A 23,508-nucleotide genomic window follows, 5' to 3' on the forward strand; every position below is an offset into this window, starting at 1 on the left:
TGGGGAGAATTCAAGTTCACGTTAAAATGCCGATTAACGGGGCTTAAATTCCAACGGAGAAAAAAACATTCCTCCTCCTCTCCTAGCACAGGCCACAAAAATCCCACAAAGAAATAAGAACTGGAAATAAACTGGAATTAAAAAGCAGCGTACACATCCTGGAGGCTGCGTTTCCTAAAAATCAACAAGACGCCAAATAGGCACGAGAACGACAACTCCTCAAGAAAGGCATTCCCGTTTCCCGCAGCAAAACCCGGCCTGAGAGCTCCCCACGTATCCCCAGCAAACCAGGCACCGCACCGCGCTCCGCAGCTGCCCCCGCCGGCGCGCTCTCCTACGGACAAACACAGAAAACAGCAGTGGAAGGATGCAAACGGGAACGACATTCGGCCACGACTTTGCAAGCTTAGAAGGTCCAGAAAGCCGAGTCTGCCACTGGGAGCAACACACCAGAAGCAGACTGCTCGCCCTGGCAGTACCTGGGGACTCAGCACCGGTACGCAGGACCGCAGAAGATCCTGCGGTCCAGCCTTTCGTGGGAAAGGCAGCCTAGAGGAGTTCACCTCTCCTGGAACGGCCCTCCCTTACCCAGCACCGCCACGCAGGTTTCCAAGCCACCGCTCCTTAAACCGCTGGGTTTGGCAACGCCTGTTTCGGATCTCGTACAGGCACCTACGCCGCTCTACTCTACGGGTTTTTCCCAGGTGGCACCTGATACTTCTGCGTGCACCTAGAAAGACTTAAATTAAGTACAGAACCTAAAATCCTGAGGAGGAAAAAAAAGTTGATCAGATGTTCACGAGTGGTATCTTCAGAAGCCAAACACGGTTAAATTAACTTGCTTTCAGTAACACATCAGACGACAGATTCCCACGCCTGAGGGATAACATTTCCAATGACGTCTCCCTACAACAAAACGGAAGCTCAAATCCTGAAAATGGAAAAAACCCGCTAGCACAAAACCTCCAAATCTTCTACATTTGTATTAAAAAGACCCATATTTCTAACCGGAGGAGGTATTTCTGTGAACATCTTTATTTCTTGCCCTCTAAGGCAGAGGAGAAGCTTGCATGCGAATGATCGTCCTCAGAGTTTTAACCCAGTCCCAGTTTCAAGAGTGATTTCTTCTCCTTCTTTCCGAGAGCACGCCTACAAAAAGGGAAGGAAAGCTCAGCAGATGACTGAGCTGGAATCCTGTCACCAGCTGCTGGGGAAGTTTATACTGCATACATATAATCACAGTCTGGTAATTAAGACATGTGATAGAGATTTTGAGATCAAGCTTCTATTTCTGTAGCTACTTTTCTGTGTGCTCTGGAAAAAAAAATACATTAAAAAATGAGGAATAATGAGATCAAAACATTTATCTTCCTAAAGGGCTAACACGCTCTTAAAAAGAAATACTGCAAGTACAAAAATATACCTTAGAGAAACTGCAGGGGATAGATGAGACAGCAGAGAATTGAACTAAATTGCCAGAAACGTCATTAGAAAATGACTTCCCACACAAGAAACTGGAGCTCATGAGATTTAAATTGCTCAAAGATAAACTGCTTAAATTCAATCACTAAAATTTCCACGACACAAGGATTCCGATGTTACGAAGTCCTGAGGCTACCTGACCACGAAGGGGGCATGGAAATGTCTCTCTCTCCGACAGGCTCACGGAGAAGCAACGCTGGGCACGCAAACCGCTGCGGGAGGACACGCAGAGGCCAAGCTAACGGGGTGGGACAAAACAAGGAGCCTGTGCGGAACACAGAATACCATGACCCACGCAGGAGGGTTAATAACAGTATCTAATTCTAGCCCAGAATAAACTCTAGTACCTATAAATATTTTGCATTAGTATTCCTCTGGTCGGCTTATTTTTAGCAGCTAGCCGCGTCCCTTAAACGCCAGCCTGGTACGGCCCTGCTGCCCGCGCAGTCAATGCGCGGTCCAGCTCGTGTCCCCAAACAGCCCGGCTACGTCCTCCGAACCCCGGCGGGGCCGCGGGCAGGGCAGAGCACATCACCGGCACAGAACACAGCCGCTCTCTCCGGGGGCGGCTTAAGGCAGGCTAAGGAAGAAGAGTTATCGGCAACAGTGTCTGTATCTGCTGTAGACTCTTCTTAGTTAAGCTCTGCAAACAGACCTCTAATGCTTCCCACTCCAGAAAGAACGGGGAATTTTAAAGCTTTAATTCAAAGCCACTTGTACAAATATTCCAACAGCAAGCGTGAGTCTGTCCAGAATTGTGTCTTTTTTCACAATGGGCAAGCACTGAGCACAAACAACTTCGGATGCCACCTACGGCCATGCCCACTGGACTTTCCAACACAAGAGCCGGGACAATTTTCCTTTATGTTCCCCAAGTTCAACATCGTCGCCAAATTCTGCAACTTAACCACCAAGTTTGTAAATACTGCTCTGGAGGTCACTTGTAACAGACTCCTCTCTTTCGACAAGCACTGCAATGCTTTCTGAGACACCCAGCCACCCCCAGCGCACAGGCTGAATGTCCCTGCTCTTCCGTCTCATCAGAAAATAAGACTAGGAACTATGACCTGCTTTTCTAGGCCCAGTCATCTTGCTCTCTAGAAGGTCAGAACAGAGTTTGCATACACTAAGTTGGAGATGTCTCCTCCTAACCACCGGCCGGTTGCTTTGGGACAGCCCTGGCAGCGTCTGGTGGTGGTCTCCTCACCTGTGCTTGGCGAACATCGGGCTTAGCGGAGCTGATCAACTCTGCTTCACCGCAGGCACAACACAGCTGAGCTGAAAGCGTCCTGAAGAGGACAGTCTCTACTTGACCTTTATGCAAGAGGGCTTCTGCAGAACTTTAAGATAATCTCGGGGTCTAGAGACAGAAGGCAGTTTGTGGCGGCAGTGGACCATTACTGCCTGGTGTCCGGCAGAGCGAAGAGAGCAGGCAATTAATCAGCTGGGAATGTCCAGGGCGGGTAAATACCCACGTGCGATCACAGGCACTGGGCACGGCACACCTCCTGCTGGAGCCAACTTCAGAGCGCTTTGGCCGTGGTCACCCAAGGGTGACGAAGCGAGGAACACCCTCCAGTGACACGTCTCTCAGACTGCTTCGAGGCACGGCAGGGGACGGTAAAGCGAGCGAAAGGGAAACGCGTCAGCCATTCTCACTAACTCTGCCTGATGTGTTTGTTACCCGATGTATTTCATACCTTAAACGTCACCTACGGTTTCTCTTTTAAGGCAGCAAGTTCCTTGAGGCAGGTACCACCACGTCTCCTCTGGGTGACGTGTGCTGCCAAGCGCTCGGATTTCACTTAGAATAATGACGTGATAAGTTACAATAATAATTCTAAGCTAAGAAGTATTTTAAATACTACTCCTTCAAAAGCTCTTATTCCTGTTAACTGATGTGTACGCGTGTTAAACAAGGCAGGCTACCAACACACTTTGCTCAGAGCCGCCGGTGTCTGTGCAAGATGCACGCACGTACGTACGCACGTACTGCCTCCCGCTGGGAAACGGGAACGGGTTTTCCCTTCGCACCAACAATGGGAAGAGAAGGTAGTCATGGAAAGCCGTGACAGTATTCCATCTGGTTTCAAGGAGGCTTCCCGTCACCTTTCCCAAACACATTGTTTTTAGACAAGGGACTTGAGAAAACGAACTCTGGCTCCCAGGTGCCGCTGGGGAAGGTTCCACCGCTGCTGGGAGCCCGCACAGGGTGTAGGCCTCGCTCCTCCGGCGCTCGCGGGAATGCTTTGCAGAGATTTGCTTTTCACTCGCTACTGAAAACTTGCAGCGCTCGCAAGGAATGAGTTTCAACTACGTCAGCTTCTTAGAGAAAAATCTGCCATGAAGATAGCATGGAGTTCTCAGCTATAACTACCCGTAATATAATACACGTAATAAGAAATATTATATCTCCTCCTTCCCGACCTTAGGTGCTACAAAACGGTTGTTCGTTCTTTTTTGCTCTAATGCTCAAAACCTGCAAATGCGAAGCTTCCTCAAACCGACAATGCAACTGCTTCCCTTGAAGTGCCATTTCTTCTTAGAAACACAGGATTCAGCAAAGTTCACACTTCGTAATCACCAAAGTTGTCATAAAGCCATTCTATATCAAACCTGATACCCAGTTAAAATAAAGTGCTATGTTGTTCTATTTATGAAGATGAAAACGTCAGGAGCTCACTTAACTTTTGATAATAATTCAGTTCTTCCTGTAGATTTCCACCAGCTTTACAAAGAAAATACTTCAGCATTGCAATTTTTTTTTAGCACCTCTCTCTTGCCCAGTTTCACTACGCAAACTTCTTTTTAACACCCATTTCAACAGCACTACTGCAAAACACATCATGCTCTCACCCTGCTTTTCCACTGGTCGGTTTACAGAGGGCCTTTCGGATTTAGCAAGACAAACTAAGCTGTCGCAGCTTTGCTGGTGGTTCAAACAAGCCAAACTGACCCTGAATTGTAGCGCCAGATGGAAATCCACGCGCGGCAGCACCTAAGGCAGCTCGTCCCGACACTAAGCGCAATGCTGATCTACATCTCATTGCCAAAGGGTCTGTAAGAATCCAGGCCGTAGTCCCAAACGAGTGAAGAGCTTGATGTATTTCAGGAAAGGAGGATTTGATACTTCAGCAGCCTTAGAGTTCCAGTCTACCCACCTCTGAAGCTCACTACTGTGGCTCCTGGGATACACTTTAGATATCCTCTAGTCTCTTTGGTAAACAATGAGTATCAGAGACAACAAAACACCGTGAAGACAGACTAGGAAAAACAGTGGTACCATAAACAGAGAAGCAAGACACGTATAAAAAGCGTACCTAAATGGCAGGCTCATGCTGAGCCCACAAGCGAGCCCTTAAAACCCAGGCTCCGCAATGACCAACCACAAGACACGGCAGGAGATGCGAGGGCAGCCATGCTACACACGTACTTCTCAACACGCTGGAAAACGGTTTGTTGGCTGTTGATTAGACAAAGTCAGGCAAGACGGGAGGTCTGGCTTCCAAATTTACATGCAATCTTCCATTAACAAGGCCATCGCTTAGGTCAGCTTAGAAGATCCCATCTACGCCAATTATTGCGCTAAGTGTTCATCTTTGACCGGAAAAGTTTTCCGGTGAAATGGGACCTGCGGTTAGCCACTTTTACGTTTCCTTCTGAATAAATGCACACTGACATGCAGCCAAATTTTACAAAAATGGTGGTGTCGTGCGCCGTGCCCCACGCCCACAGCATGCTCGTTCCCCCTCATCGGCTGGTCAAAGCATGCCAGCGACTCTTTGCAGTCAGGCGGCAAAACGAGACACGAGCGAGGCAACCGCTTCTCGTGCTGATGTTTCATGCTCGTCACGTGCGATGGCGAACCCGAACGCCGTGCAAGACGAACAGTCGGCAGGCACAGAAAAGAAAAACGTATCCCAAAATGGGAGAGCTCAAAACATCCACTGTGACAACGTCACTCCACTCAGCTTGGGAAACTGGAGGATTGTTTTCTCTGCTGCGTGTAAGCGGACGCTGCACCGAAACTCCTTGCTCAGTAACAGCCAACGCCACCAGCCGCCCTGCGCAAGCGCCTGGCCCGGACCCGGGGACCCCCGCGCCCCCACGCCCAGAGCGACCACTGCCAGCTGCTATTTCTGAGCTGTTTCAGCAATTTAGGGGTGTCACCGCTGTCAGAAGGCAAGTGAAGTACTTTCATCCCAGAACCACGTGTGATCAGAAACAAGAGGAGACTTTTACAGTGGTTTTACAGAAATTGCCATGCAGAAATCGCAGAAATGTCTGCGCGATGCAGAAATTGCTCGTGTTGTCTCATTTTCGCCTCAGTTCTAAGGAAACGGCTGCGGCACCTACGGCGTCTGCCTCCAGAGCTGAGGAGCGTACTAAATGAAAGTTGGTATCATACAGACACGGCAGAAATATATTTGGTTTTAAGACAGCAACCACTATCGTTCAGATGGATTCCAGCCTCCCCTCTACACTTTCTGGTTCAGCTGCTTATCTGAGCTGGGCGGGTGAGCAGGCACTAGGGAGAAGGGGACAGTAAACGTATTCAACCATTGGGAACAAAAAAAAAAGAAAAGAAAAGATTAAAGGGGAAAAAGGCATTTCAGGTAAAGTTAATAAACCGAAAGAGAAATTAAAAGTTACAAACATCCCAAGCCCACGATCACCATGCACAGTAAAAGCTGGATTTTTTTATTGTTATTTTTCAGTGCAGCTCATCTTTTAAGAAGCTGCTTAGGCGGCTTATTTGAACAACTGAGCAGCAAAATACTTCAGATAGCTTTTGAAGGTCATAAAGAAGAAATGCAAAAGCTCAGGTTAATATCAAACAATTAAAAATTAAGCGCACAGACACGGAAATGCAAGTCATTTCCCACAAAAAGCACCGCTCGCGGTGCACACCCGTCTGCATCCATTACGCCGCTTTCCCCGTTCGATGCACGTCTCGTGGCTGTTTGCTCTGCTACGCGCAGGCGGGTGAACCCGAGCGGGGGGAGCTGCCCGGGCTAACGCCGCCGCGGAGCCCCCACGCTTCCCCCCTCTCGTTCATCCATTGCTTCTGCAACTTGAGCAAAGCCTTGCAGAAATTTCCGAGGCCTTCACAGCTTGCTCTGAACAGCTTCGGGAGCGCTCATCCAGTCGAGTACTGGCAGGGACGCCGCCTCTCGCATCGCTCATTAACGGCTTGAAAATGACTACATTTTTCGGGCAAAAAGTACAGCTCCTGCGAGAGAAACGCAACACGTCCTCGCCCACTTATGAAAGGGGCAGGAAACTTTCAGAAGTTTGTTAAAACGGCATTGTTGATTATGAGAACAGTAAGTTAAATAAGTACGTGTTGTAATTACGACTATTTTAAATTACCACACAGCTTACAAATCTGAAAGCCGTCAGTCTCTGGATGAGCTACCTTTCCTGAACCTCTGCTCAGAGAAGTCAGGCCGGCATTGCTGTTCGTCGGGGGGCTCTGCTTTCTGGATATGACCGTTTACGTGCTTGCCCTAACAGACTCCTCTTCAAATGAAACAGTCATGAGACATGCTTAGTGCAGCGAATTTCTCTTTTTGTCTCTGATCTCATCCAGAAATTACAGCAAAGTCTTGCTAGCTTGCACAGTGACTGGGAAAAATCATTTAAATGGACACATTCTAGAAAATAATTAGTAAACCCCCACAATTTAAAACAGAAAGAAAACTTGGGGGGGGGGGAAGTATTTTGTAAAAAAAAAAATAGCCTTTGGAAAACACACCAACCATTATTTTATGGCGTATTTCAGCATACAAGTAAAATATTTGTTAGTGCTGTTGTGAGAAAGTCTCAAGAGACTTGACCACGACCCCATCTAGGGCAGGCAGCGATTCCAGGGGCGCGGGCGTCAGCAAACTGCAGTCAGCGAGGCTCTCCTACAGCCATCCTGAACCAGAGCAGGAACCTCCCTTTGACAGACTAAAAAATAATCCTATTTGCAGAAAGAGCTCACAAACAGGTGGAATGGCAGAAGCTCAAGGCCACGATGCATGAAACTACTAAACAGCGTATTTGCTTTTTAATGGATCCTCAGCGGCTATGTTGACTCTGCACGTACTTTCACAAAGGACTATACGCAACCTCGAATTCAGGTTTTCGAAATAGAATTGAACTGATTGTGAAAAGATGAGCTTTCCCAGTCCAACGGTCCAACAGCTCATTTCCCAGCCCAGTATGAAGGAACTAATGGGAGAAACTACTTGTCAGGTGGATGTTTGGAACCCTGAGAAGGTCGCCGTCATACATACCCTCTGACTGCAGGTCTAAATACTCTGAGCAATACCCACAGCGAGAGAGAAAGGCAGCAAGAGAGGCAGGAATAGAAAGAAAGCAAAGAAAGGAAGAAAAAGAAAACAGTAAAGATTGCTGAAAAAACAGACAAAAGAGTTAACTTTGCAACCGTATCCTCAGGCGGTGCTCCTGCCAGGAGAATACGCAGGAACATTTTAAAAGCTATTTCAAAGAGATTGTACTGAACATGGCGTTTCCCACATACAATTCAGATCAATATACAAAAAAGCAGAAGATTCAATACACCGTAAAAAGCGTCCTTCTCAAGCCTAACGCCCACGTTCTGAAGTTATCGAAGAGCGAGATTTGGCAATGCTGGAAGCTCTTCAGTCAGAGAACTTCTGCAAAACTACTTATTTTTTCACAAGAAACTACCAGATAGAATTCGATATGGGAAAGGAAGTTAGCTAAATACATTTAAAGTAGAGAAATTTCCTAAGTCCATCTGAAACACCTTTGTGTATGATTTTTAGACTACTAACACGGCTACTTTAAGCAGAACGGCCATGAGGGACATTCTACTAAGCCAGACAAGGACAAATAATTAACTTTCCAGGGTTCAAATTCTGGGGCAGCGCGGGCAGGCAGAGAAGCATCAGCAGTGCCGAAGACGACCACGGAGGCTATCGAAGGCGCGTACTGGAGCGCCTCGATCTGTCACGGCCCTCGTGATGGCAGATCCACAGAGCCCTTGTGTAGCTCCCAGGAGCATTAAAGATCTCCAGCGGAGATTTCAGTATTGCAGGGAGGGGCAAAAAGGAGAGGGAAGACCCATTTCTACAGAAACAGGGCTGCGGCGTGGTAAGAGTTTGGCACTGCTGGGGAGGCGCTTGTGGAAAGTCATCAAGAACCACATATTCAATCTGAAAAATTCTTAAACTTTTAGCACAGGTCATTTCCTTGGAATCATTAAGGAACGTGGTAAGAAATTAATATATCCGCTACTGGCCATTTGAGTTTAACTGCATCTGTTCCAACAGAAGGGAGATTGGCCTGGGAGAGCCGAGGAGACCAGCAGGTTTCCATTATCATCACTGGTCAACACGGCAACTCATACCCTGGGAGAAACCTGGCTGCTAACAGATCTGGAGCAGCTGAAATCGCCATCTATGTAACAGGTTTCTGTCTTCCCACAGCTGCTATTTTGATTTTTGGCTACAGTTATAGCTGTGGAAAGCTACAGACACCTTTAAAGTGGAGACTGGGGTTATTCAAGCATTTACTTTCTTTGCCAAAATGGAATGAGTTTTGTAGAATTGCAGTCATGCAAAACCAAGCAGGTTCTGGAAGCCTTGTTCTTATTGAAAGTGCTCGGGATATATACACTTATTTAGGCAGAAAAACACATTCAAAATTACATCGCCTGAAACAGCAGCATAGCCCACAACATCTAACCAGCCAAATCAGAAAAAAAACAACCCTTCCCTACCTGCTGGGAAATAAATGGAAGACGTAAGAACATGCCAAACAAATTCACACTGCTACTGTGAATCGAGACAGTCGCACGTGTGATACTCACAAACACCATGCATTCAGAGAGGAAAAACATCTGGAGCACAGAGTTTGGTTTAGATACACGTGCGAATGGATTTAATTAGATGTAATTCAAGTGCAATGAAAACTGGAAAAGGAGATGCTGCTTTTAGCACAGCGGGCAGTATTCTTATTTTCCTCATCTTTCATTTTTCGTGAAGCCAGTCTGCTCGGCCCCGCCATCCCTGTGCACACAAACTAACTCAATTTATCAGAACAGTTCTTCAGAAGCAATCGCTGCAAGCCAAGGAATCTCAGGCATCTCACTCATTTCAGGTATGAAGAGTAAAGGCCATTTGAGGTGGACGTCAAAAATAAAACACAGTCATGTTATTAAAACTCAATGCGGAGTTGCCTAACCAAACGTACCTTTGGTTAACCTCCTCCCATAATTTTACCTAGCTCTGTAATCCCGCTTGTTTTCTGAGCCACTGCTTTGAAACCCCTAGTAGCTATTTGCTGGAGCGCGTACACATGCCGAGCAGCTCGCGTTGACTATCCAAAAAAGGCACGTAAGCACAACATTCTAAAAAGTAAATACCTGTTCCTGAGTCAGATGTGTAAAACACAAGGACTCCAACTAGTTAAATCATACCCTACACACTTGTAAGGAATATGAGGAAAAAACCCAAATATCTTAAAATTGGGTAATATTTCTGGATGCACCCAAGTGAACTAGATGCTTACTGTTTTGAAAAGCAACTTCCCCTCTCAAATGATTAGAGGAGGCTAGATTGGGGCACGTGCAATTCCAACCAAACTGCTGCCCAAAAGCTAACAATCGCGGGATCTGCTGTATCTTTTCCTGGCATTTTTCATTTTATATCATTTATTGTCTATAATGCACCACTTTGATAAGGAGGGGAAAATGATAGCTTGAGACATTTAAACCTTCCCCCTGCAAGACCGCAGGCTGATTCCATGTCAGACCGTGCACTTGCCGTCACGCGAGGCTTTGCTCGACTCTCCTGTGTGACCGGACCCGGCATCCCTGCCGTGAGCCCAGGCCCGGGGCTCTCATGCAGCCAGCCAGGCGATGCCTCTGTGACACGGCTCAGCGGCTAAAACGAGCCACAGGCGTTTCTTAAAATACACATTTTATAAAGATTTTCTTAAAACAAAAGCCCTGTGGCCAGAAAGCTGTAAGACTTCCTTACACGGGACATTTGGAACCATGGTGTCTGAAAGGGAAAAGTAACACGTTAGCCCCTAGCCACGAAGGGGCTAAGCCCGGGGCAGAGCCGGACCCCAGCCCAAGGAGAGTCCTTTCGCACCTGGTGAAAACAGCCTTCTCGTTTTTAGCATCCATAGTCAGCTTGATGGTTTCCTGGCCCGAGCCCGTGCTGATGGTTTCTGTGACGATATCGGCTTTATCCTCCTCCTCGTCGCTGTCGGAGCCTCCGGAGGAGCTGCTGTCTGAGGCCACCAGCGGCGCTTTCCTCGTGACACAGACGTTCCAAACACAGGGAGAGGCAGTGCTGACTGAGGAAAGCAAATAATTCGCGTTGCAAAATGAACAAAACCAGAGGAACGACTCCCCAGGTACAACCCCAAGTAGGGTGGCGTAAAACGGAGCGTTTGTAACTACTGCAAATTTTGAGATGATAGCTTCTGTGCAGATCCCGCAGTATGCAATATTATTTTTGCAAGTAAGGAAAAAAACGCAACCCCACAAATCAGCATTCCTCCCCTGCCACCTCACATCTGTGTTTAATACAAAGAGCGGAGGAGGCTATTTTCTTCTCCTCTTGCACAGTGGTAACTCCGAACGGAGGAGCAAGGCAGGCCCCGGGTCCCCGCTGGCTGCGACCTGGCTCTGAGAACTCGTGCTGGCACCACTGAAGCAGCTATACTTCTGAAGTGTTCACTGGCTTTGATCCCACATGCAAGGAAAGCCTCTCGCAGAAGTGGCAAAGCAGCGTTGCGGTCTCAAAGCGTTTTTTCTTCCCAAAGTCGGTACCCGCTCACACCACTTGATGTAACGCGCAGCGCCCGACCGAAGGTCACCACCTGGGCAGACTTAAACGCCGCGCATACATGAAGCAGCCGTCGCAGGCGGGCTGAGCGCTACCCAACTGAATCTCCAGCTCTGCTGGGGCAGGACACCAGAAAATGCACGGGGCAGCAAAAGGTACTGTGCTACCCCTTCCAGCATCACCCACCTTTCCGTGGTCACTACAGACAAAAGTTTAATTCAATTCCATCGAAGTCCTTTGTTAAGTTTTATTTGTCCTCGCTCAGAAAGGAGGAGGGAAAGGAGTCAGACTGAAGCTAACCAGCTGGCTCGGCACAATTACCAACAGCATAACTTACCCTAACCTGGTACTTTTTGGCGAATAATTTTATAATCAAGCATACAGTTAAAACAGGACTTTCGAACAGTTTATAAATGAATCGTCTCTGTGACATCAACTCTTACTAACTTAAATGTCATCCTTTTCTTGCTGAATAATATTATCCCAACAGACATTCAGGATTTCTGATTTTAATAGATGGATCTCTCTACGAGAGAGAGCCCTCAAGTAAGACACGGCAGACGGCACTGGGGGGAAGCTTTCCCTAGTAGACTTGGTACGCTATGCAGAATTTCAAACAGCTTAAATAATACATCTGTTTTGTCTTGTAAGGTTCTCACTTACGGTTCTTGTCTTGACTCTGCTTCGGGTTTCCATCCGAATCGTTGCTTTCTGTGTCGACAGGAGAACTGCATCGTGGACCTGATTCTGAGCTAAAGTAGGGGAGGAAAGCCTTGAGAATGAAGTACAGAAATCTTGGTTGTGCTTCTAAATATCATCAGGGCTTACTCTTTCTTTACATAAATATTTGTAACTTCTAAAAAACTTATTCGTTTACTTATTTTATACCCTCAGTGTAGCAGCAGTGGTGATACCTACAGTATTGCTGTATCCTAAGACATGAATGCTAACACCAGTTAGAAGCACTGGAAGGCAAAGGGAAGCATGAAGCCCCGATCCAGAATACTCAGACAATATTAAAAAATAAAAAGGGTGGCAAGGGGAAGGGAAGAAGAAAAGATGACAGTCAGTGTACTCCATCAAACCATATTTCAAATATTCTTTCGTTCCAAAGTTATAAAGAAATTGAAAGAACGCGTGCCTCTTACCAACAGAAAGGCTGGAAGTCCGTAAACTTTGCCCATCCTTTCTCCTCCGGCGTGGTGTTCTCTGGGGCTGCCGAATCCCATACGCTCGAGCCAACGTCCATGGCAACACAGGGTGCGGGGGGCTTCGAGTTGACGGGCTCGAACACAGCCGTCCATCCAGACCCTGGGGACACAGAACAGCGGACTGGAATCCCTGCGAGTTCTCAGAAGCTTTGGCCATCCCCAAAATATTCCAAAGTGATCCCAGAGACCAAAAAAGAAAGCCCATCCAACGGCACTCCTTCAAAATCTACAGGAAGCTGCCTGTCTCGCACGTTATAGACAATCAGCCTGAAAATCCCTCTTCGGATAAATATTAACGTTATCCACAGGAGAGAAGCATCAGTTAAGAAAAGTGACACTACGAATGTCCTCAGCCTTTGAGCCAGTGCTTTTCAGCTGCACTCTAAGCACCCCAGTTCCCTGTCAGAACCTACGTGGCACGGCTTTCAACCCTCTCAATCACCGTTTAATTCTGGCCGTTACAGGTAAGGAACTGATACACGGATTAAAATGTTTAAGATCACAGAAGTGATCTTGAGCAAAACTAAGACCATAATTTGTTTTTTACAGTCCCAGCCTACTCCTTATTCATTAGAACGTACTTCTACAGCTCACAAGTTTTTAAAAAGCATTTTCCATTGCCTTTTCTCAAGAAAGGGAAAGGATTGCAGAGGTCTGTTGTGCAAACTGGTCTGCATGCAACAAAACCGAGAGCAGGAGAGATCCACCAAGTCCACACGCACTCAAAAACTGAACCAAAATGTGAACCGAAGGCTCTGGAAGGGTAACGAAGCCGACGCACACTATCCACAGGTTGCCACGTGTGTCGTTTGTACTGGTTCTTCCTCATAAGAACTGAAAACACCTGACACTACCTAACGGGTGTAGAGAGCTGATTACTGAATAAATATGCATTATGCTCGCAGTTACAGTACAAAGACATCACCTAGAAAAAGAAACATTTTTAAACTGAATATGCTTGCACCAAACAAGGAACGAACGTTAACGTTTTTGGCCCTTTATTTCACTTGACTGAATTTGTTCTGCTGACAACACTGTGTGTCTCGTGAACTTAGAGCATTATTTGCATTGTGATCCGGGAAATCCTTGTCCCTCTACAGTCTTTAGGCATTGTAAGAATGGGTTTGCAACATGCTAACTAAAACCAGAAAGGCAATTCGGCAGAAAAGGCAGATACGTGGAGCGTGGAGATACTCGGCAAGGGTCTGCATAAAGCTCCTATAATATAATGTAAGGAGACAATGTCATAAGCCTCCACTAATATTTTGTCCATGAGTATTTGTACTAAAAGAGCTAGTAGTATTATCGTACTTGTACCTGCGTGGTTGTCTTAGCGTAACGGAAGCACCACGCTGCTATTCTGAAGAAGCTGGGCAGGGCTCAATCTCACCAATATTTCAGAGGCAAGAACCGAAGCCTGAAGCTCGCGCTTCTCATCTGCACGGGCGCAATTACAGAATAGCCACGGAAACCCGGCAGTTTGCAAACTGCTGTTCTGCAGAGATGATTACAGATCTCCTTTCAAATGGGATGATGCCGTTTTAAACTCTTTACCTTCAGAAGAGTCAGAGTCCTTCTGCTCAGAAATATTATTCTTGTTGTTTGCCGAGGAAGGAGGCGGCTGCTGTTCTGTTTCCTCCTCTTCTTCGGAGTCCACGCTACCGTCATGATCTCCATTCTCAAGATCGCTTTTTGACGAACTCTCTGAGGTCTGAGACGCTCCAAATCTAAATCGCAGAACTCAGAATCAGAAAAGCCCTTACAGCAGCCCTTACAGCTCATCCGTCGCCCGCCTCCTCCTGCCCCAGGGAGAGAGCACAAACTGAACCCACCAAGCGATGCGGAACACTTCCCCAGGGCCTCTCGCCCCCAGAGGCCCAAAGCTCAGACAGGCACTCCTCTAGGTATTTCCACTGAAGTCCCCAAGTGCCTTACTTGTCAAAATGCACCTGCAGAGGTGTAATGGGAAATATGTCGCAGCGACATAGTCGGGGCTGGAGACTGATAGGAGGGGACAAAACAGGAGCAAACAAGGGGAACACTACTGTGGCAGCAATTCTGCGGGTGAACGAGACAATCAGTTTACTGATGCCAGGCAAACGAACGCTAAGGTCGTGGCCATTTTTCCTGTCTCATTTGATCATATTTTCAGACTTAGAATTACAGAAGTAACTTTATTTAATAACTGACTATATCAAAGGGATGAAGAACTGTGATTTGTGATGCCAGAGATGCACCGTGGGAGGTCACTCATTCTCATGCAAAACATTCCTTTTCTTCTTTTAACGTTTTGAAAAGGAATATTCTGTCTACTACCCTCAGTCTTATAATTCTTTCAACCTCCTCCTCTCCAAACAGGAGGAAACGAGTAAGTTCTGAGTATTTCAAACTAAGGGTGGGGGGTTTTTAATATCTTTGGTAACAGACTCATTACTGCATTCCCTCAAATTGGATCTTTGTTTCACATTCACGACAAACCACCACCTCTTTTTGCAGAAGTGTGACATGTAAAGCACTGTTTTATGCCAGAAAAAGGCCTCACAGCACATACATAACAAACAGTTATGCATGCACTCAACTAAAGTGTACAGTTTCACAGCATTTGGGGGAAAAAAAAAAATTCGATCTTTTGTTTTCACCTTACCGTGTTCTTGATTTAACTTGGGTTGCATAGGTTATCTCCTTCTCTTCCCAGATATCTTCTTCCTCCTCATTATCATCGAATTGTTGGATCCGTTCATTGCAGCAGGCTTCAAAGAGGGAAGCATTGGGCTAAAACAATATTAAAAAGAAATCAAATTCCATTCCTTCTTCGGAGACAGAAACAAGAACTTCAACGATGAGGAAGTTCACAGAACAGCATTTGTACACAACTAATACCACGAAGGTGTTTGCATTTATTTCTTTTTAAACCCCAAGTTGGGCAACAAGCAATGTTCAGCTGTGGAAGAGTAATAATAGCACCGTATGCTCAGGAGCACCAAGCCCGTGACAGATCAAGAAAGAAACACAACGGTATCTCAGCCTACGCCGCTTCCAAAATAGCAGGAGCTCCTGCACGCTGCTCTGTAGCTGTTCTGTTACACGGCACGCTCTGCGTCCCGCATCAGCGGCAGGGATATAAAGTCACCGTAGAAGAGGGCTGGAAACAAGTCCCTTAAGAAGACGTTTGCAAACTGACCAGCTTGGAACTTGGAGAATAAAGGGATGGATGCCACATATGCAAACTGCCCCCCTTGGACTAAAAATCCACAGCGGAATTTCTTCCAGCGGCGGCATTCTTCCCGACAGAACTGCAGGGAGCTTCTACGCAAGAATGAGAATACTTCTGTGCATCCCCCCCCCTTCAAAACATACAACCTTCCATTCTGGAAATGAGTTTTCCGGCACCGGTAGAGTGAGGTATCCCTGTAACTATACAAATGATCTGCCTATTGCAGCGGTCTGGGGTCTCTCAATTAAAAGACTGGCTCGGTGCTGTCTTCCAGACGGTGCGCAGTCCAAACCAACAGCTGCATCAGAATTCCATCACACCCAAAAACTGTCTACTCAGGAAAAAAACAAGTTAAGATAAGCATATAAACAGCTCTTGGTGGCTGCAGGCTTAGCTGGCAGACTCAAAAAGAAAACAAATTTTCTGTATCTATAGAGCACTGTCTAGAGCAGCCAGAAGAGAGGGGAAAAAAAAATACTCCTCATAGTACTGTTTACGTGAAAAAAAGTATTTTAAGGCTAAGGAAACCTAAGTCTTAGTATTGACTAAAATAAGCTTTGGTCAGGAGATGAGCTTGGAATCACCTCTTGAGCCCCTGTTCAGCTTCCTCAATGGGTATTGATTTAGGTCAATGAAACAGAAAAGGCAAGACGCAGCATGGCAATATTTAGACCCATAAGAAACCCAGACCTCTCTGTTTGCATTTTTTTCCTTGACTGTGTACGGAAAGATTATCAAAGTGAAGATAAGGACCACAGATTCACACTGCAGAGAGAGAGAGAGAAAGATTCCTCCAGTGTCAAGAGTACTACCTCTGAAGATCCTCAGCAACGCAATAAAATGTAGGGAGATTCTCCAAGGGCAGACGCAATGCCCTGAGCTCCTTCACCGGACTCAGCTACGAGTCCAGTTACCAGTTTTCATTTACCAAAATAACATACCAAACCTTTTTTCTTTCAAAATGACAACAGCTAATTCAAGCATGAACTCGCTTGCCGGAATCTGTCCTACTAAATAAATACCCCCAAATACCCACTTACACTGTCATCGTCAGCGTCTATGTTGAAGTTTATCTCTGCGATCCTGTCAAAGGGAGCACTGCAAAAAGAAGGGAAAGAAGCGTCAGTGGTGGCAGGGAGTAGCGAAGCACTTCTGCAGCCCCCGCGCAGCACCAGGGGACAGCTGCCGACAGAGACGCTCCTGCGACCCCTCGATGCCGCCTGCGTTCGTCCCCTCGATATTCACTTTTGTATTAAGTGCAATGGCTTCCTCTCTTTGAGAGGAAAGACTACGTCGTATATTTTTGAATATTTGAAAAAACCCGTAGGATTTTCATTCTTAGTCTGATTCAACACCCGAGCGCACAACCTTTATTGTTATCTTGTTGACGTGGTATTTTGAGGCTTCACGGCGACCGCGGCAGTGTCTGGCTGTTATTCTGCAGCTCTCATGTTACCTATGCAGCACAAAGGCTATCTTAATTTTTTTTCACTGGGTCTCTCCAGCTGAACCAAATCTTATCGAAAAAACACAAACTCATTAATTAAAAAAGAGAAGGAGCTGCACCCAGCTGCTCTGGGATGCCAGTCCTACGTCCACCCAAGAATTCCACTGGGTCCCTCAGCCTGAGACGAGGCCCCGAGATGGGACTGAATCCTGCGCAGTGGCGTACAACCAGAAACACCCAGGCAGGCCCGCAGCTGCCTGCTTTAACATAATTACAGTAGCTTCGGGGAACCTTAGCGTACCAGCGGCTCAACAACCCCCGTGGATTACCAAGATACACACGCTGCAAAAAATCATTAAATATCCCAGTTTCTGACTTGGACCTGAGAGTGTCTGTTGGAAGAACGGCAGAGGGTGCTGCAGGCCAAAAAACTCCAACCCACTAGCACACTCCGGGTCAATGCCGTATTTTTTCGCTGTATAAGTTTCACTGTATCTGTATAAGTTTGGTCAGTGTTATTTTGTTTTAAAGAAGACTGTTCAGTTAGTAAAAAATATCGTGCAAACCACCAGGACGTCGAAACATGATTAATACTCCTTAAAATATTAAAGTTGATATCTGCAACAGCTTTCAACAGCTGGAAAGCAGATGTCAGGGAGCACCGCTCTCAGAACGTTCAATGCCAGAACGGATTTGCAGTATATTCCTCCTTTTGTAATCGCAAATGCGCATCCCAGCTACAGGTTTTGTTCAGTTTCACCGTCATTTTAAAATGGACTTCAGCTACCTTCAGCAGCTTCTCCTCTAAGTTAACTCTCCCCCTCCACCTACACACGCACAAGTTCAATATTTGCTGCTATCTGATAAGAAATTAAAAGTGTATTTTATTTTTAAGAAACATGTAGAACTAAGCAATCCACGTTCAATTAAACTCTCATTCTAGCCTGGAACTTTTTGGCCTTATTAAAGTTCCGGACATCTACAATGCTCAGAAAAAGACGACAGGAAAGCTGGACTCCACAATCTTTCTCCGTGTGAGCATACAGCTCCCAGCCATTTGGCAAACACCTTAACAGAGTTCCTATGACCCTAGGGATCTCGGGACTCTACTTTGATTCATGCTTGAAAGCAGCTCTGAAGCAGCCAAACTATTTCCACATTGTCATTTCATTTAAGATAGAAACATACAATCACAGAATCGTTAAAGTTGGCAAAGACCCTTAAGATCATAAAGCCCAACCGTTAACCCAGCACTGCCAAGCCCACCACTAAACCATGTCCCTAAGCACCACGTCTACATGGCTTTTAAATCCCTCCAGGGATGGAGACTCAGCCCCTGCCCTGGGCAGCCTGGGCCAGGGCCTGACCACTCTCTCCGGGAAGGGATTTTCCCTAATATCCCACCTAACCCTGCCCTGGGACAGCTTGAGGCCGTTCCCTCTCGTCCCATCGCTTGTTCCTGGGGAGAAGAGACCGATCCCCCCGGCTCCAGCCTCCTTTCAGGCAGTTGCAGAGAGCGATGAGGGCTCCCCTCAGCCTCCTCTTCTCCAGGCTGAGCCCCCCCAGCTCCCCCAGCCGCTCCTCCCCAGCCTTGGGCTCCAGCCCCTGCCCCAGCCTCGCTGCCCTGCTCTGGCCACGCTCCAGCCCCTCCATGGCCGCCTTGGGGTGAGGGGCCCAGCGCTGAGCACAGCATTCGAGGGGCGGCCTCACCAGTGCCCAGCACAGGGGCACCATCACCTCCCTGCTCCTGCTGGCCACACTATTCCTGATACAGGCCAGGATGCCATTGGCCCTCTTGGCCAATTCATGGAGATATTTCATGGAGCCCAATAGTTGCTAAAAACCTGGTCTGAGCAGAACCAGAAAGGGAATCCTCAATAAATCAGATCCGGAGCAGTCAAAGAGTCGGAGCGACGTGGCACGGCCAGAGCTTTCTGGGCTAAAAGTCTCCTGCGTCTGTCAGGACTCCAGGACAGCAGGATCCTGCAGCTCTTTGCAGAGCAGACCCAACCTCTCTGGCCCCCGAGCATCCGCCCTGGGGTGGCAGGTACAGTGGGCGCTGCCACGTACGCTCCCTGGCACCTCGGACGACAAGTAATTCCTGTGATTGAGACGAACGCTGCCACAAGATGAAGGCAAACGGGCAAAATCGATGAGCAGCAAACACACTGGCTGTCCTCCTGGAGCACTCTTCTCTCAATAAATGTACACTAAATGGTTACAATTTCTGAACCATTACGGACAAGCGGGATAATTACAGTCCCAGTCATTTCCTTAACTACAATTTTTAAGGTGAGATGAGCTGCAGTTTTAATTAGATTACAGTAGGTCTTCTATAAAAGCAGCACCACTTCTGAACACTGACTTCAGAGAGTTGCGTAACATTAAATCCACCTATATCTGCCGCCTTTGAACTGTTACGTGCTCCTGCCTTATCTGTGTTTCCTTATTCCTAAGAGAGAAAATGGCTAAATTTTTGCGTGGACTTCATCAGAACGCTATTCTTTCTACTCCTAATTTCAATAAGGACTTAATGCCACTGGAGAATATCTGTATAATTGCCTAGAGTTAGCTCTAATGCTTTGCTTTCTGTGCAATTAAATTTATTCTAGAATATGGCTGGACAATAGTTGCGTGTTTTATTTAAAATGTTTCTCTTCAAAACGGAGAAATACTTTTCCTTGGTTCTACAACTGTCTTTGGAGACCAGGGGTGGACTCCTATGAAAAGAACAAAAGGTGAGCTGTCTTCCTGGCCACTGAGCAGTCTTTCGTTTCTTTCAAGCCGACGGAGGTATACAGTGAGGATCATTTTAAAACCCGCACCGGAAGAAGAAAGATTAGATGCAAAGAAGCTTAAATGCTAAATATAAGCCTCTTGAAGTTTTATAAACTTACTTGATATTATCATCCTGGTCTGCAAACTCCTCATCGTTAAAGCCAAACTGATCCACAAAGTTAGCTGTCATCTGCTGGATCTGGTACTCGGAGAAGGCCTGAGCAACAGAACCCCAAAAGAGCGATCATTAAGGCGTCCAAAGATACTCAATTAGGCTGGCTGAACACATATATTCTAAAAAGCATTAAAATCATAGAAAACTGATGAATTCTGAGAAATCATCTACTCCAACCCCCTTTCTCAAAGCAGGATCTCAAACAGACTGCTCTCGAGCAGACTTCTGCACTGCTTCTCTGATCTGCTCTTAACTTCTTCCAAAGGGAGTTACGACTTTTCCTAGGAAACCCTTTGTTGGCTTCATTATTCCATTCGAATGCTGTACGGGCTTTTTGCATTTGTTTGTTTTCCCCTGATGCAATATGAAATTCATTTTGCTGCAACTTCACCCACCACGGACATCAAGAAGGTCCTTTTCCTCTAAATCCCTCTTCCTTGGAGGAGGAGGCATATGTCTCCACATAATCTTGTCTTCTCTTGACCAAGCGGAGCAAATTCTTTCAACTTTTCTTCCTGTGTCATGCTCTACACCTCGGATCGTTCTCATTACTATGCCCTAGCTTACCTTGTGCTAATACCCATCACTCTGGAAGTTCACTGCCTCCAGCTGGACATTCACCAAGGAGAATGGGAAAAATTATTCCATGTCTTTGAGACAACGCTCCCACCTATCATACGCTTGGTTTCCCACAGCAGCTTGGGTCTTCTCTTTTTCAGCTTGCACCTCAGGATAATTGCCCAGATATGCTTTGGGTCACATTTCTTGCCTACTCATCCATGCCTCATCCTCTGTTTACGAAAAGGATTGCTTCTGCCTCCAAACAGAATCTCACACTTGCTCTTACGCATCGCATTTTGTTTTTCCCCAGATTGTTTCTCCTATTTGGAGGATAATTCAGAGTACTGCTAGGCAGCCCACTCCAGCCCCAGCTAAGTAATTCAAACATGCATCTCTGCAGCTCCACTGCAGGCGACATGAAGGCCCCGTGTTCCTGTCTGAGGAGCTCTGCAGGCTCCTCTCACTATTTCTATGGATACTTGTCACAATAAAAGACAAAACTTTTTTTTTTTTAACAAAGGCAATGCATTTTCTCTTTTCTAAAGTGCTTTCTAAGTATCAGCTGAGGAAAGAAAGCTATTTCTAATGTCAGAGTAGCCAGTTAGCCTATCTGGACAAAAGAAGAACTAGAAACTATTTTCAGCTCATTTTTACCCTTAACTAGATTTCAGATTAAGATTGTCTTTTTACTCCCCATAGGTAGCTTTCTATTAAATAGGTTGAAACTTGTATGTTCTGCTAATGCTCTTTATCTTCTCAGCATCAAAAGAGGTTGGAAGAACTTGTCTGAATATCTCATCCTGAAAGGCAGCTTCCATATATTTGATGGAGCCTTAGCAGAGCACCTCAGATTTTGAGGATCCCGAGATCTTCGCTAAATGCAAGTGAACCCTTAACTACCTCCGTTTCTTGCTAAGTCAAGGCTTTTTACTGCTCTTACTGCTACTGTTTACTGCTAACATTTAGTTTGGCGCTCTCCGTTTTTAACAGAAGTCTGCATAGCCCAAGAGGAAGCAGAACCCCTCCCTCAGCTCCGATCCCACCGCAGGCAGGTGATGCACTGGGAGGTGCAGCAGCTCCCTGCAGCTGGTCTGCGCCATCAGGACCACCCGGCCCCTCGCTGGGGCGGAGCAGGGAAGAGCAAGAAACACGCAGCGCCTGCCAGAAATGCGAGACACATCGTGCGTCTCGGACTTGCGCACAGTCCGAGCCAAATTTATTCTCAACTGGAGTCTCGACCATGTAACCACCTACATGGGAAAAGCACAAAAGAGCTGAACGCACTGCCTAAGAGTAAAATTTAGGAAGCTGGTCCCTATTAGGATGGATTAAGGGTAAATCAGAGAAGCAAGCTTCCCAGGAACAGTGAAGAGCACGCTGTCAACTCACCTGTTGGAGAGAGAGCTCATTGGGAAAAGCACTCTCAATGTCTTCATCCTCACTGGAAGAGTGCAGATGGTGAGTGCTCACCTGAAAAAAGTACAAAAAAATAAGCACAACTGAAAGCTAAGGAAGTTCAAACACTTTTGTTCCACACATGCAATCAAAGACCAAACTCCTCAGAAGGCAGAAACTGTCCCAGTGAGTAACAGAGAAACACAGACTAGAGTTTACCCAACATGTATCAGAGCTGCTGCTTGAAAAACTATTCGGAATATGTTTTCTACAAACACTCTGCCCTTGTAAGCCTATTTCGTAACAACAGGCAAAAGGACAAAAACCAGCAATATCACTTTTTTTAGTTAAAGAAAGTCCGGAAGATAGCAGGCCTATCTGAAATATGCACAGTATTACTGTTCTCACCAAATCCACTGTATTCCTCCTGTTGGTTTCCGTCAGCGTCTCTTCTACAAAACTCTCCCATCTCCCTCTACAATCTTCAGGTAGCTCTGTAACGGAGAGGTCGCCGTCAAGATTACCGCAGCTCAATGAGAAGGGATCGCAGCCAGTTATTTAGCCCCCCTGGCTACCTGGCAGGTTTTGAGCAGACACATACACCTGCCCGTGAGCTACGTAATGCGTGCCTTATCTAAGTGCTCTGAAAAGTGAATTACATTTTACTCCTGATTTTCTAAAAATGGTAAATTCTGCAGAGAAAGGAACATCTTTCATTAGGCCAACCAGTAAGATATTACTGGTCTTAACAATCTTAACTTGCTTGTGGAATTACAGTGGGCTAAAGATACAAAACATCCACTACAACTTTCTGAAAACCAGTATGCATGTGACTTAAGTTTTACTTTTTTCTTCCTTTTCTTTCCTGGTGATTGTGGTGGGTTGACCCCAGCCAGCAACTAGGCACCCACCCAGCTGCTCGCTCACTCCACCCCAGCAGGATGGGGGAGAGAACTGGAAGACCACAAGTGAGAAAAACTCATGGGTTGAGATGAAGGAAGTCTAATAAGTGGAGAAAAGAGGAAAAAAAACCAAACCAAGTGGTGCAAAGGCACTCACTCACCACCTCCCACCAGCAGCCTGATGCTCAGCCGGCCTCTGAGCAGCAGCCACCTTGGCAAGACTGTCCCCCCAGCTCCTACTGCCGAGTCCGCGGCACAGAGCAGCCCTTCAGCCAGCCCAGGCCAGCTGTCCGGCCCTGTCCCCTCCCAGCCTCTTGTCCGCCCCCCGGGTGGGGACGGAGTGGGTGAAAGAGAAAGGAGAAAGCCTTGGCGCTGTGCAAGCGCTGCTCAGCGCCAGCTAAAGCAGTGGTGGGTTATCAACACCGGTTTAGTCACAGATCCGAAGCACAGCACCGCACGGCTGCTATGAATAAAGCTCTCTTCATCCCAGCCAGACCCAGTACAGCA

The 23,508-nt window shown here is 46.7% G+C and overlaps 1 protein-coding gene across 7 annotated transcripts in view; it reads right to left on the reverse strand.

The window, feature by feature from the left end:
• The window catches only part of PPP6R2 (protein phosphatase 6 regulatory subunit 2), a 126,402-nt gene that overhangs the window by 17,392 nt on the left and 85,502 nt on the right, over positions 1-23,508 (reverse strand). For 6 of the 7 annotated variants that reach the window (XR_015706949.1, XM_087767680.1, XM_087767683.1 and 3 more), the window contains 9 exons: positions 22,508-22,593; positions 22,094-22,174; positions 20,088-20,185; positions 16,784-16,841; positions 15,174-15,301; positions 14,084-14,256; positions 12,467-12,629; positions 11,982-12,070; positions 10,617-10,824 (listed from right to left, as the gene is read on the reverse strand). Coding sequence is in view for 6 of the 7 variants with exons in the window: in XM_087767680.1 (XP_087623806.1) it covers positions 10,617-10,824; positions 11,982-12,070; positions 12,467-12,629; positions 14,084-14,256; positions 15,174-15,301; positions 16,784-16,841; positions 20,088-20,185; positions 22,094-22,174; positions 22,508-22,593 (1,084 nt within the window). In the remaining variant the exon portion in view is untranslated. Of the gene's footprint in view, positions 1-15; positions 10,404-10,499; positions 10,524-10,616; positions 10,825-11,981; positions 12,071-12,466; positions 12,630-14,083; positions 14,257-15,173; positions 15,302-16,783; positions 16,842-20,087; positions 20,186-22,093; positions 22,175-22,507; positions 22,594-23,508 lie in introns of those variants that run through there. The other variant, XM_087767684.1, reaches the window with a different exon arrangement.

This window comes from Nipponia nippon, unplaced genomic scaffold, assembly GCF_047370975.1.
Source record: "Nipponia nippon isolate SJK-2023a ecotype South Korea unplaced genomic scaffold, ASM4737097v1 scaffold_3, whole genome shotgun sequence".
In the NCBI taxonomy this organism is placed as follows: domain Eukaryota; kingdom Metazoa; phylum Chordata; class Aves; order Pelecaniformes; family Threskiornithidae; genus Nipponia; species Nipponia nippon.